Below are 14,923 nucleotides of genomic sequence, written 5' to 3'. Positions count from 1 at the left end.
GTCTCGAACTCCCGACCTCTGGTGATCCGCCTGCCTCAGCCTCCCAAAGGGCTGGGATTACAGGAGTGAGCCACCTCTTTGTCTCCTGTATCCATACGGACCCCCGCATTTCTAAGAACCAGCATCACAGTATGTCACTGAGAAAGAGCGCACATAACAGCCGCCTTTGGAAAGTCACAAATAGATTCCTTCAGTGAATTCAGGACAGACTCCCCGGGGGCAGGTCCCAGGGCGGGAGCCGGGGCGACTCGTGCTGCGCAGCCCTTGACTGTTTGTCAGGCGCGTTTCGCTGGCCTCGTCTCCTGGACCCCCTTTCGCGACCCCTCTCATCCCCTTACTGGGCAGAAGAGGACCCCGAGGTTCTGGGAGGCCACGCGACCTGCCCGAAGTGACTAGCGCCCTGGGCCGCACTCGCCCGCCCGTGTCTGCGCTACTGGGGGAGGGAGTGGGATGAGCCCTCGGGGTGGAGGAGGAGGCGCGGCCCCCGGGTACCGCTCGCCTGGCCTCAGGAGCCCGGGAGCGCGCGCGGGGACGCGGAGTTGAGGCTCTCGGGCGGCGGCCGGGGAAAGGGCTGCCGTTCCCCGGGCCCCACCCTGGGCCCCTCCCGGCCGCTCGGAACCCACCCCAGGCGCGTCCCCGCGGTTGCGCGCTCCAGGCGGGGCCGACGGGCCCGCAGGCGCGCGCTAGTTCTCGGGTCCGCGGCGCGCGCTCTCTCCTGTCTCTCCTCCCCCGCCCCTCCCCGGCCCGCGCGCTCCCGGAGTCCATCGCGCGCGCGCCTCGCGTCGCTCCCCATCCCCGCCCCTCCCGCCGCCACCCCGCCCCCGGCCGGGTACCCTCGCCGGACCCGAGAGAGAGCGCGGCCGCCATCTTAGTTGCTGCCGCTGCCTCTAGCAAGGCGCTGCTCCGAGGCGGGGAGGGCGGCGCGGGCCGAGCGCGCGGCCCAGCGTCACGGCGGCGGCGGCGGCTCCTCCTCGGACCCCGGAGCCCCCCGCGCCGCGGAGCAGCCGGTCCTGGGCCCCGAGAGCCCTGAGAGCCCCGAGAGCCCCGCTAGGCGTCCCGCGCGCCTCCCTGCCGCTCCCGCCCCGGGCCGGCGATGCTGCGCCGCCCCGCGCCCGCGCTGGCCCCGGCCGCCCGGCTGCTGCTGGCCGGGCTGCTGTGCGGCGGCGGGGTCTGGGCCGGGCGAGGTAAGCCCCGGGGCTGGGCCGGTGCTGGATTCGGGTCCGGGTGCGGGAGTCGGGCCGGATACTGGGATTCCAGCCGAGATGCGGGGAGTCGGGTCCGACCACAGGGAGCCGGGTCGGGGCGTGGGGTTCAGGTTGGGGGTCGGGCGCGCGGGGCTGGGGCCAGGGCGCAGGAGATTGTGGGCACGCGCTGCGGGCGCCCCGGCGAAGCCAGGCTCGGTCCCGGGCGGGGCACCTGGGCCTGGGCAGCCCCCACTGCAGCCCATGGTGGTGGCTGCAGTGATTTGAAGGGACGTGCAGACGGGCCGAAGGGTCAGTCCGCCCTGCTCTGCGGCGCCCGCAGCTGGGGCTGCACCCCTGGTGAGATGCCGTGTGTACGTGTGCGCTGTGCTCAGATGTGCATCAGGCGGGGGGTGCACGCACAGTTTTGGTGTGTGCTTACATAAGAGCCCACTCCTCCGCATCCCGTTTCCAAGATCCCGATTCTCTGCTGCTGCACCACGGACACCACGACTTCGCCCCTTTCCGCCTGCTCCCAGGGTCCTTTAGACCTTGTCTGTTTCCAGTGGAGCCGAGGCTGAAACTTCTTGCTTCCCTCCCTCCTTTTCACCCAAAGGTGAAATCGTGATGAGATTTGTGACCGCGGGCTCACCTAGTGTTAGAAATCTCCGTCTGCTACCCCTGGTGCCTTGGTGCAGTTTTTCTGACGGTCATTTAGACTATGGAGGGTTAGATGTCCTCTACGGAAACGAGAAACCCCTCTGGTTCTTTAGGATTGTAGGACCGAAATTTTATGGCTCGGTGGAAAGTAATATTTCTTGGGTAATTTATTATTAGCGTTTAACCTTCATCCACTTAACCTTTTAAACGTTGCATGCTCTCTGATATTGACTGGTCTTGCCAACGAAAAGCTTACGCATTGCAGATACAGTATTTGCTTCTGAGTGGATCTTGAAATCGTAAACATTTTCCTTGGCGTTAGAGCAAAGTAATCTAGGTGTAGTCTATAGAATCTACTGTAGGCTTAAATGTGTTGTTCTGATTTTTTTTTTTAGTGAAAAGAAATTTTGGGGAGGATCGATAGAAATCTATTTGAAATGGTCATATTTGAATTTAGCAAGCTTTTAAAAAATTGTTATTTTCGCTTCCCTGGCGTGACATAAGGCGAGAAGTATGGTGTTCACGAATTACAGGGCAGAGGCTGCAAATGCATCTTTTGTTCCATGCTTCTTTCTTCATATCGAAGCTGATGATAAACTTTGAATACTTCTATTATTTCATTTCGAACATTCTGTTGACTCTGTCATGTTCAGATCTCAGTTACTAAGTATCTCATTGCTGGGCATTTGAGTTTATAAAGTAACATCAAGTTAAGTTTGAAACGTTCTTTCCAGATGTGGGTTGGAGGTCTGAAAGTCTAATATATCCAAGAGAAATGTCAAAGTATTGCTTCTCTTGGGGAAAACCCACACATTTCAAAAATATGTGCTTGGATTGGGTATTTTGGGAACAGTTTAAGTATATTTAGTCAGTGATAACATTTCTTGTTAAAATTGGTGCTTTCTTAAATAGCACCTACATGTGTTAGTCATTATTTAATTACTTTGGTTACTTAAACAGCATACATTTCAGCTTTGCATGTCTTCATTACCCGAGACCGACAGAAATCTTGTGTGAAAGATGTGTTGACTACTTGAGTCATTTGTAATTTGCTTTCTCTAAGTTTTTCTTGGTGCAGTTTACAGTACTTCAAGATTCTTGTCTTCAGGATAAAGACATCTTACACATCAGTTATTTGGTTGCATTTTTTTTTCAGGTTTCAAGTTAGAAAATGTCTTGGAATTATACGAAATGCTTCTAAAAACAATTTGATTTTGAAATATAAGTTAATTTCCTATGTAAATTTACAGTTTGTGGAGACACTTTCTTTCGGCTTTTTTTTTTTTTTTTTTTTTTGAGACAGAGTCTCGCTCTCGTTACCCAGGCTGGAGTGCAATGGCGTGATCTCGGCTCACCGCAAACTCCGCCTCCTGGGGTCAGGCAGTTCTCCTGCCTCAGCCTCCTGAGTAGCTGGGATTACAGGCACCCGCCACCATGCCCAGCTAATGTTTTGTATTTTTAGTAGAGATGGGGTTTCACCATGTTGACCAGGATGTCCCTATCTCTTGACCTTGTGATCCACCCGCCTCGGCCTCCCAAAGTGCTGGGATTATAGGCGTGAGACACCGTGGGCTTATTTTAAGAGATGATCATTTCAACTAATATCTGAAGTTTTTTTTTTTTCTTTTTTTTTTTTTTTTTGAGACGGAGTTTCGCTCTTGTTACCCAGGCTGGAGTGCAATGGCGCGATCTCGGCTCACCGCAACCTCCGCCTCCCGGGTTCAGGCAATTCTCCTGCCCCAGCCTCCTGAGTAGCTGGGATTACAGGCACGCGCCACCATGCCCAGCTAATATTTTGTATTTTTAGTAGAGACGGGGTTTCACCATGTTGACCAGGATGGTCTCGATCTCTTGACCTCGTGATCCACCCGCCTCAGCCTCCCACAGTGTTGGGATTACAGGCTTGAGCCACCGCGCCTGGCCAAAGTTTTTTACTGCTGTAAGGCAGTACGACATGAACTCCTGTTCATACTCTGGCTACCTTTAATAATGTTAATATTAGATTACGTACAGACTGCTGGAGAAAATGATAGATTTTCTAATATAAATTGCATCTTGAGTATTTTATAGAGATCCCCAAATTTCACTTTAATTATAGCTATGGTTCTCAACATTGAGTAGAGCCGGATGCAGTGGCTCGCGCCTGTAATCCCAGCACTTTGGGAGGCTGAGGAGGGTGGATCACCAGAGGTTATGAGTTCAAGACCACCTGGCCAACATGGTGAAACCCTGCCTCTACTAAAAATACAAAAATTAGCCGGGCATGCTGGCGGGCTCCTGGAATCTCAGCTGCTTGGGAGGCTGAGGCAGGAGAATTTCTTGAACCTGGGAGGTGGAGGTTGCAGTGAGTCGAGATTGTGCCACTGTACTCCAGCCTGGGTGACAGAGCAAGACTTTGTCTTAAAAAAAGAAAAAAAAAAAAAAAAAAAAAAAAAAAAGGAGTAAACCAAAATATTAGAAGAAATATCTTTGGCATGCCCTGTAGGGTCATGTCTGCCAGCTACCTGCCTTCTCTCCAATCACGGAGATCAGGAAATAGAACAGTGAAGCAGAGAAAATAGAAAGCTTCTATGAATATTTAAAAAATGGAAGTATGTAAAGCGTTTTGAAGCTGCATAAATAAAATTCACTGTTATTTTCTCATTTGCATACAGTGGGGCCTCTCTTCACCATTCTGTTTGAAATCGTTTCTCTTCCTGAATCCCTAAATCCTGTTTCCCTGCAACACTTGTTTTTCTTTTTTCCATAGCACTTAGCCCATTCCTAACATGCCTTGTTGTTTACTTATTGAATTGTTTATCGTCTGTTTCCCCTCAGTGGAACATATGCCCCAAGATGGAAGGGTGTCTGCTTTGCATATGTTTTCCATCACCACCAGCACACCGGAGGCATGCCAGTATTGTGTGATTGGATGAATGAATGGATGGATGGATGGATAACATTTCAGTTTAGACAGCTTTACATCCCGATTTTCACTGCACAGATAAATGCTATATGCTGAAAAAAATTACAGAATGTAACACAAATTCTTTTTTTTTTTTTTTTTTTTTTTGAGACAGTGTCTCACTCTGTCACCCAGGCTGGAGTGGGAGTGCAGTGGTGGGATCTTGGCTCACTGTAACCTTTGCCTCCTGGGTTCAAGCGATTCTCCTGCCTCAGCTTCCCGAGTAGCTGGGACTGCAGACATATGTCATCATACTGGGCCCATTTTTGTATTTTTAGTAAAGATGGGGTTTCATCACGTTGGCCAGGCTGGTCTTGAACTCCTGACCTCAAGTGATCCGCCCACCTTGGCCTCCCACGGTGCTGAGATTACAGGTGTGAGCCAGTGCACCTGGCCCAAATTTAAATTCTGCAGTGTGGATATGGGAATTCATTAGTGGGTAAATTTCAAGGATCTTGGAGCCAGGCTTGGTTGCTCACACCTGTAATCCCAGTACTTTGGGAGGACTAGGCAGGCAGATTGCTTGAACCCAGGAGTTTGAAACTAGACTGGGCAACATGGTGAAACATTGTCACTACAAAAATGCAAAAAAAAAAAAAAAAAAAAAAAGGTTAAGGATTCATTCTGTTGTTTGTGGCATTGGTATGTAATTTCATGGTATGTGAAATTTAAACTGAAACTCTGTCTCGGCCTTTCAAGGCTGTAGCTCTGTGGCTACCCCCAGTCAGTCCCTTAAAAATTTTCAGCTTTTTTGGGAAGATAGGTTTTTTTTTTTTTGTTTGTTTGTTTTTTGAGACGGAGTCTTGCTCTGTTACCCGGGCTGGAGTGCAGTGCGTGCAATCTTGGCTCTCTGCAACCTCCGCCACCTGTGTTCAAGTGATTGTCCTGCCTCAGCCTTTTGAGTAGCTGGGATTACAGGTGCTCGCTACCATGCCCAGCTAATTTTTGTATTTTTAGTTGAGATGGGGTTTTACCATGTTGGTCAGGCTGGTCTCGAACTCCTGACCTCATGATCTGCCCGTCTTGGTCTCCCAAAGTGCTGGAATTACAGGCGTGAGCCACCTTCCTTGTCAGGCCAGGAAGATGATTTCTTAATTTGTTACCTTGTTTTTCAGAAGTAACGATGTGGATAAAAGTAATTTGAATATAAACTTCAATATTACCCATAGTCTAACATTTTTAATACTGAAAATAAATAATATTTATTTCTCAAAGGAGACCTATAACTGCTGAAGAAATAATAAAATGTGACTAATTTTGAGTGTATTCCAATTTTAGAGCATTAACTTTGTTAACTGGAACCTTCAGTTAACTGGAATTCATCCTTTGGCTGAATATTGCTTTTGGGGAAAAAAAAAGCATAAAACCAATCAGTTTCATAGGAATTATTTTTTTTTCTTCTTTTTTTTTTTTGAGACAGAGTTTCACGCTTGTTGCCTAGGCTGGAGTACAGTGGCACGATCTTGGTTCACCACAGCCTCTGCCTTCCAGGTTCAAGCTGTTCTCCTGCCTTAGCCTCCCGAGTAGCTGGGATTATAGGCGTGTGCTACCACGCCCAGCTAATTTTGTATTTTTAGTAGAGATGGGGTTTATCCATGTTGGGCAGGCTGGTTTCGAACTCCTGACCTCAGATGATCGGCCCGCCTTGGCCTCCTAAAGTGCTGGGATTACAGGTGTGAGCCACCATGCCCAGGCAGGAGTTCTTTTTCAAAAGGAAGGTTTAGGAGGTCATATCATACATTATCTATGCCAGTATTTGATATTTAAGCCAAAAAGAACAACTAATATTTCAGTCTTAGTTAAGAAAAATATGACCAATAAATGAAATTTCTGTAAGATATAAAATATAATCATTACATTGAAACTAGAAAATGCTATAATTTCATAACGCTAGGTGCAGGACTTAGTGAACTTATTAAACCAAGTCTAAATGTTTTAAAATGAGGTAGCTGAGATATCTTAACATTTTAGAACAAAGGAAGAAAAGGACTGAGTTATTTTTATGACTGCTTTCTGAGACAGGAAATTTTTTTTTTTTTTTTTGGATAGAGTTTTCATTTATAATAGTTGAAACAAAATAGAAGATCTGATTATCCTAAAACATTACCAAGAGTCTATTACGTATTCTGGCTGAGGTTTTAGATAACTAAAACTTGTTTTTTCAGTGGTCTTCATTTGGTATGAAGAGTTGCCTGAAGAAATGTGTCTTTATAAATGAAATTTAAAATGTTGATTTGCTACAAAATACAGATTTGAGTAGTGTTTCAGGAATAGAGATTCAAGATTGGTGGAAATGATTGATGCGATGTCATGTTCTTGCATTAAAAAACCAACCAGCCAGGCGACGTGGCTCATGCCTATAATCTTTGGGAGGCTGAGGTGGGTGGATCTTGTGGTCAGGAGTTTGAGACCATCCTGTCTAACATGGTGAAACCCTGTCTACTAAAAATACAAAAATTAGCTGGGCGTGGTGGCGTGCGTGCCTATAGTCCTAGCTACTGGGGAGGCTGAGTCAGGAGAATCAGTTGAACCCGGGAGGTGGCGGTTGCAGTGAGCTGAGATTGCACCACTGCACTCCAGCCTAGCAACAGATGACACTTATAATCCTAGCACTTTGGGAGGCCAAGATGGGTGGATGGCTTGAGCCTAGGAGTTTGAGACCAGTCTATGCAACATGGCGAAACCCCATCTCTACTAAAAATACAAAAAAATTAGCTGGGCATGGTGCAACATGCCTGTAGTCCGAGCTACATGGGAGGCTGGGGCTGGATAATTGATTGTGCCTGGCAGGTCGAGGCTGCAGTGTGCCGAGGTCATGCCACTACATTCTGTCCTGGGCGACAGAGCAAGACTCTGTCTCTAAAAGCAAAAACCAACAGACCCTCAAAAGTGACATTTTGAGGCTATGCAAAGGCCACATACAGGAACTCTCAAACAGTGACAGCATCCCCACTGTGTCAGCCTGACATACAATGCCCATTTTTTCCCTGAGAGCTGCCCCCACCTAGGACCTAGAGTGCTGCTGTCAATTGTCTCTGATTTGATAAATTCTTTCTTTCCTATGTTTTAGGCATATTTTTGCTCATTTTTTGATTTAGCTTTAGATTATTATTAGATTAAAAATTTTCACAAGGTCTGTTACTGAAGTTTTCATTTTTAAAGGTTCTTGGCAGAGATTCACGTACTTCAAAGTAACAGAGTTTAGAGCAGCTTAAATACCGATAAACATCTGAAAGTTGGCCAGGCACGGTGGCTCACGCCTGTATCCCAGCACTGTGGGAGGCCAAGGTGGGCAGATCACCTGAGGTTGGGAGTTCGAGACCAGCCTGACCAACATGGAGAAACTCTGTCTCTACTAAAAATACAAAATTAGCTGGGTATGATGGCAGCCTGTAATCCCAGCTACTTGGGAGGCTGAGGTAGAAGAATTGCTTGAACTTGGGAGGCGGAGGTTGCCGTGAGCAGAGATCGCGCCATTGCACTACAGCCTGGGCAACAAGAGTGAAACTCTGTCTCAAATAAATAAATCTGAAAGTTAACTTGGGACCTAAGGAGAAAATAAAATTCAAGTCAGTGCATTTTATTATTTACTATTCTGATAAATGCTTAAAATTTATGGCAAAAAAAAAAAAGATTAGGGATTATCCAAGAATTTTAATGATTTATTATCCTTGTTACTAATTCCATAAGTAATAAGAAACTGGCATGAGTTAGTCAAAGCATTTTAAAAGTAAACATAATCTGCTTAACACAAGGACTTTAATCCCCCAAATCATGAATAACCCTAGTCTTCTATGAGCCCCTGCCTAACATCGGTTCTCACTGTCTGCTGAGAATGGAGTAGAGCCTGTCCTTTGCTGGGTTCTGGAGATGGAAAGTCGACAGGGAAGCCTGCACCCTGAGGCCACCAAGAATAAAAGACAGGAGTCTTCTCTCGATGGGAGGGAGCATCCTCCGGAGGTGCAGCTGAGAAGGGACACAGAGGAAAGCAGCTCTGGTGAAAATGTCAGGCCTGGGCCCCACAATTTGACTATTAATACTCTGTCATCTAAGTTTATCAATACTCGGGGTCAGTTTCCTGCATGTGCCAGGAGCCAGGCATAGAAGGGCTCCAGAGTTAGTTTAAAAACCTGTTGCCAACCAGGAGCGGTGGCTCCCACCTGTAATTCCAGCACTTTGGGAAGCTGAGGAGGGAGGATCATTTGAGGTTAGAAGTTTGAGACCAGCCTGGCCAACATGGTGAAACCCCATCTGTACAAAAAATACAAAAATTAGGCGTGGTGGTGGGCACCTGTAATCCCAGCTACTCAGGAAGCTGAGGCAGGAGAATCACTTGAACCCAGGAAGTGGAGGTTGCAGAGAGCCGAGAGCGTGACACTGCACTCCAGCCTGGGTGACAGGGCGAGACTCTGTCTAAAAAAACAAAAACCTGTTGCCATCTTGAAATTTTTAATTAATTTTTGGGCCAGGTGCAGTGGCTCACGCCTGTGATCCTAGCACTTGGGAGGTCGAGGTAGGTGGACGGCCTGAGCTCTCAGGAGTTTGAGACCGCCCTGGGCAACATGGTGAAAACCTGTCTTTACTAAAAGTACAAAAAGTTAGCTGTGCTTGCTGGTGCACGTCTGTGATCCCAGCTACTCAGGAAGCTGAGGCATGAGAACTGCTTAAACCCAGGAGGGGCCAGGCGCAGTGGCTCAACGCCTGTAATTCCAGCACTTTGGGAGGCTCAGGCAGGCAGATGAGTTCAAAACCAGCCTGACCAACATGGAAAAACCCTGTCTCTACTAAAAATACAAAAATTAGCCAGGGATGGTTGTGCATGCCTGTAATCCCAGCTACCCAGGAGGCTGAGGCAGGAGAATCACTTAAACCCAGGAGGCGGAGGTTGCGGTGAGCCAAGATCACATTACACTCCAGCCTAGGCAACCAGAAACTCCTTCTCAAAAAAAAAAAAAAAAAAAACCCAGGAGGAGGAGACTGCAGTGACATCACGCCACTGTACTCCAGCCTGGGCAACAAAGTGATAATCTGTCTCAAAAAAATATGTATATATTAATAATTTTTGAACAAGGGGCCCCACACTTTCATTTTGCATTGGCTCCTTGGATCAATGCAGCAAGTCTGGTCAATCTTCATCATTAACTACATCTGAAATATGCAAAACTCAGTGTGACTAGATTCTGCCTTTCAGATGGAATTAATTATATTCTTTTAAAGCCACTTAATAGACAACCTTTTACAAATCATTCCCAGGTTTTACATTTCTTGAATTTAAATTTTATGATATTCAACGGTTTTGACGTGATCCTCAAAAGAACTATGTAAGAAAAATTTTAGGCTGAGTATGGTGGCTCACTTCTGTAATCCTAGCACTTTGGGAGGCTGAGATGGGCGGATTGCTTGAATCCAGGAGGTTGAGACCATTCTGGGCAATATGGTAAAACCCCATCTCAAAAAAAAAAAAAATTAGCCAGGCATGGTGGTATGTGCCTATAGTTCCAGCTACTCAGGAGGCTGAAGTGGGCGGATCGCTTGCACCTGGGAGGGAAGAGGTTGCAGTGAGCTGACATCACACCACTGCACTCCAGCCTGAATAAAAATGTCTTTGCTATACTTGAAGTATGTAAACAAAGATGATATCCATTTTTAGTGAGTTTTAAAATTCACTTTGAATCTAGAGACATATTTCTAAGTTTTATGTGTTTGAAGATTGGGTAAATGAAGTATAGTTATTAAATAAAATCAAAGGACTAGAAAAAGTGTTTACTTTTTTTTTTTTTTTTTTTTTTGGCGGACTCTTGCTCTGTGGCCAGGCTGGAGTGCAGTGGTGAGATCTTGGCTCACTGCACCTCCGCCTCCCAGGTTCAAGCAATTCTGCCTCAGCCTCCCCAGCTGGGATTACAGGTGCATACCACCACGCCTGGCTAAATCTCTTGATCTGGTCTTGTTCTCTTGACCTCATGCTCCACCCACCTCAGCCTCCCAAAGTGCTGGGATTACAGGCGTGAGCCACTGCGCCCGGCCAATAATTTTCTTTTTAACAAAGCACATATTTAGCCAAATAGCAGAACAAAACTGTAGTGAATGAAGAAACATTAGCTGGACATGGTAGCTCATGCCTGTAATCCCAGCACTTTGGAAGGCCAAATAGGGCAGATTGCTTGAGCCCAAGAGTTCAAGAACAGCCTGGGCAACATAGCAAGACCCTGTCTCTACAAAACTTTTAAAATTAGCCAGGTGTGGTGGTATGTGCCTAGTCCCAGCTACTCAGGAGGTGGGAGGATTGCTTGAGCCCAGGGAGGTCGAGGCTGCAGTGAGTTGTGATTGCGCCACCACACTCCAGCCTGGGCAACAGAGCAAGATCCTATCTCAAAAAAAAAAAAAAAAAAAAAAAAGGCTTTTTTTTTTTTTTTTTTATTTGAGACGGAGTTTCGCTCTTGTTACCCAGGCTGGAGTGCAATGGCGCGATCTCGGCTCACCACAACCTCCGCCTCACGGGTTCAGGCAATTCTCCTGCCCCAGCCTCTTGAGTCGCTGGGATTACAGGCACGCGCCACCATGCCCAGCTAATTTTTTTTTTTTTTGTATTTTTAGTAGAGACGGGGTTTCACCATGTTGACCAGGATGGTCTCGATCTCTTGACCTCGTGATCCACCCGCCTCGGCCTCCCGCAGTGCTGGGATTACAGGCTTGAGCCACTGCGCCCGGCCAAAAAAGTCATTTTCTAAACTAATTGTAGTTTGAGAATTCTCGTGTTTTTCAGTCCCTTTCATTAAACTCTGCTCCTGGAACGTGGACATTGACTCTGCGTGTGACTGCGTGGGTGTCCCCAAACATTGCATGTGCAGCCCTGTGCTAGGCTTATTCCTGAGAAATCTACAGAAATCAAGACCTAGGTCTTAAATGCTGTCAGCCTGTCTTAACGTGTGAGGTGGTAAAAACAAAGGACTGCAGGGCTGGATGCCTGCAAAAATACGAAGGCGTGGTAAACTTGAGTCCTAAGGCAAGCTGACGAAAGGCTCAGTGTTTGTAAGAAAAGGGTTGCTCTGTGAGCTAGCAAGAGCCCCAGACCAGTAGAGTTCAAACAGAGGCTGAATGATCAACACTCAGGGACACATGAGGAAACGTCTGTTTTACAGAGAAGGCTATTTAAAGTATAGAGGAAAGAACTCTCAAAGTTCCTTTCAACTCTAAAGTCCTGGGTAGAAATTATATGAGAGACAATGGCAAAGGAAGGAATTGGTTAGATGAAATGCCAGTTTGCACCTAGACTAGGAAAAATTCAGCAACTTAAAATTCTGTTAGAATTTATTAAATAGGCTGGGCGCAGTGGTTCACGCCTGTAATCCCAACACTTTGGGAGGCTGAGGGGGACAGATCACAAGGTCAGGAGTTCAAGACCAGCCTGGCCAACATGATGAAACCCTGTTTCAACTAAAAATACAAAAAGTAGTCAGGCATGGTGGCAGGCGCCTATAATCCCAGCTACTCAGGAGGCTGAGGCAGGAGAATCACTTGAACCCAGGAGGTGGAGGCTGCAGTGAGCCAAGATCGCACCACTGCACTCTAGCCTGGGCAACAGAGTGAGACTCCATGTCAAAAAATTTTTAGAAATTTGAAAAGTTAAATCTAAGAGTTACCCTAAGACCCAACAATTCCACTTGGGTATATACCTAAGAGAAATGAAAACATATGTCCACACAAATTCCTGTACAAAAATGTTCACAGTAATATTTTCCAAAATAGCTGCAAAGTGGAAATAACCCAAATTTCCACCAATGAGTAAATGGATAAACAGTAAGCGGCGTATCCCTGCAAGGATGTATTATTTACCTATGAAAAGAAACCATATTCTGATACATGTTACAACATGGATGAACCTTGAAGACATCATACTAAGCAAAGTAAGCTAGTCACAAAAGGCCACATATGACTCCATTGATACGAAATGTCCAAATTAAGCCAGTCCATAGACAGAAGGCAGACTAGTGGCTGCCAAGGGATGGAGGAAGAGGGAGATGGAGAGAGAGAGGTAACAGGTGTGGATGGGGTTTCTTTTGGGGGTGATGAAAGTGTTCTGAAATTAGACAGTGGTAATGGTTGCACAACTTTGGGAAAATACTAAAATCACTGAATTGCATACCTTAAAAGGTTGAATTGTATGGTATGTGAATTATATCTCAGTAAAGCCGCTTACAAAAAAAGGAGTGGAGGCACAAAAAGGTGGTTTTTTTTTTTTCTTTTTTTTTTGAGACGGAGTCTTGCTCTGTCACCCAGGCAGGAGCGCAGTGGCACGATCTTGCCTCACTGCAACCTCCACCTTCCAGGTTCAAGTGATTCTCCTGCCTCAGTCTCCCGAGTAGCTGGGACTCCAGGTTTGGGTCACCACACCCAGCTAATTTTTTTTGGTATTTTTAGTAGAAACAGGGTTTCACTGTGTTAGCCAGGCTGGTCTCGAACTCCTGACCCTGTGATCCACTCCCCCGCCCCCCAGCCTCCCAAAGTGCTGGGATTACAGGTGTGAACCACCACACCAGGCCCTTTCTTTTTTTTTTTGAGATGAAGTCTTGCTCTTTCTCGAAGGCTGCAGTGCAGTGGTGCAATAAAGGTGGTCTTCCTTTGTCTTACACAATGACTCAGAGAAAGTACCCATCAAGGTAGACTTGAAAAGTGGCAGATTCAACAGAAGTTCTTATCAGGAGAATCAGAACACAACAGGTGGCTCAGAGACGATTATTCAGCCGGGTGTGATAGCTCATGCCTGTCATCCCAGCACTTTGGGAGGATGAGGTGGGAGGATTGACTGAGCCCAGGAGTTCCAGACCAGCCTGAGCAAAATAGTGACACCCCATTTCTGTTAATTTTTTTTAAAAGATGATCATTCATGTCTAACCAAAGAAATAAAAAAGAAAAAACATGACTCTTCCTCTGATATGCTACCACATACTTCTTATTGGGGTTCCGGAATGAGAAGCTCACTCTGGGCTAAAATTATTAAAGGAACAGTAGGGGTGGGGAGTAACAAGTGGGCTGCAGTCAGTCGTTTTGTGTTTTTCGAGCCCCTGAGTTGCCAGTGCCGTGTGACTGGTAGGGGACCCTGATAATCCTACCTGATTATAAAGCCCTAATTGGCAAGGTCAGAGCTTGCTTCTGAGCTGTCTGTAAATATCCATTGATATCTGCTCATGATTCCTGTAGAAAACATTTTCATTTGGCAAGGGTTTAAAAAGTCCATGCCCAAGTTGTTTAGCTAGGAAGCAGTGAATACATGTCTTCTAAACATTCAAAGCCTTGAATAGAAAATAAATATTGGCTTAAATGCTTTGTTTGTATGAAATCTGACATTTTAAAGCCTCTTCTAAACTGGAGCATGCACCCCTGGGATAGGTTCATAGCATAGCCTTTCCCTCCCTTCTGGTGACTTTAATAAAAACTATGACATCAACATTTGTTTGAACGAAATAATGTTTTACAGAGGTCATTAATGCCAGTGATTAATATATATTTGCAGATTCAATTGGTAAAGTTTATTAATCCTATCTTTTCGTAACTTTTTTTCTGGGTATTCTTACAAGGTTTGGGCTTTTTACCACTACGTAGAGTAATGCGTATGGCAGTGGGTCTGAACAGATTGTGTTGATTGCATTTTTCTTGTTGCATATAAAGTATATCATAAATTGTTGTGGGGGTCCCAGGAGCAAGAGAATTGACCAGAGAACAGAGAGAGGATCCAGGTGTGTGGAATGAAGCATTCCAGGTAGATGTGGTCAACAGTTTCAATTATTTATTTATTTATTTATTTAGAGACGAAGTCTGGCTCTGTCGCCCAGGCTGGAGTGCAGCGGCATGATCTTGGTTCACTGCAACCTCCGCCTCCCGGGCTCAAGCAGTTCTCTGCCGCAGTCTCCCAAGTAGCTGGGATTATAGGTGCCCACCACCATGCACTATTTCTGTAATTTTAATAGAGACAGGGTTTCACCATCTTGGCCAGGCTGTCTGGAACTTTTGACCTTGTGATCCACCCACCTCAGTCTCCCAAAGTGCTGGGATTACAAGTGTGAGCCACCGAGCCTGGCCTATTTGTTTTTTACTTTTTTTTTTTCTTTTTTTTTTTTTTGGGACGGAGTTTCGCTCTTGT

General features: G+C 46.2%; 1 protein-coding gene across 3 annotated transcripts in view; it reads left to right on the top strand.

Moving 5' to 3' along the window:
- The first annotated feature begins 297 nt into the window (after positions 1–297).
- CLSTN1 (calsyntenin 1) overlaps positions 298–14,923 on the top strand; it is a 108,666-nt gene continuing 94,040 nt past the window's right edge. For all 3 annotated transcript variants that reach the window (XM_032300318.1, XM_032300319.1, XM_032300317.1), the window contains exon 1: positions 298–1,184. In XM_032300318.1, the coding sequence (XP_032156209.1) occupies positions 1,094–1,184 (91 nt within the window). In that variant the 5' untranslated portion in view covers positions 298–1,093. The remainder of the gene's footprint in view (positions 1,185–14,923) is intronic.

The sequence above is a fragment of the Sapajus apella genome, unplaced genomic scaffold, assembly GCF_009761245.1.
Source record: "Sapajus apella isolate SASKATOON/1434 unplaced genomic scaffold, GSC_monkey_1.0 scaffold43, whole genome shotgun sequence".
In the NCBI taxonomy this organism is placed as follows: domain Eukaryota; kingdom Metazoa; phylum Chordata; class Mammalia; order Primates; family Cebidae; genus Sapajus; species Sapajus apella.
Note: the sequence above shows the minus strand (reverse complement) of the source record. Positions and strands in the feature narration are given on the sequence as shown.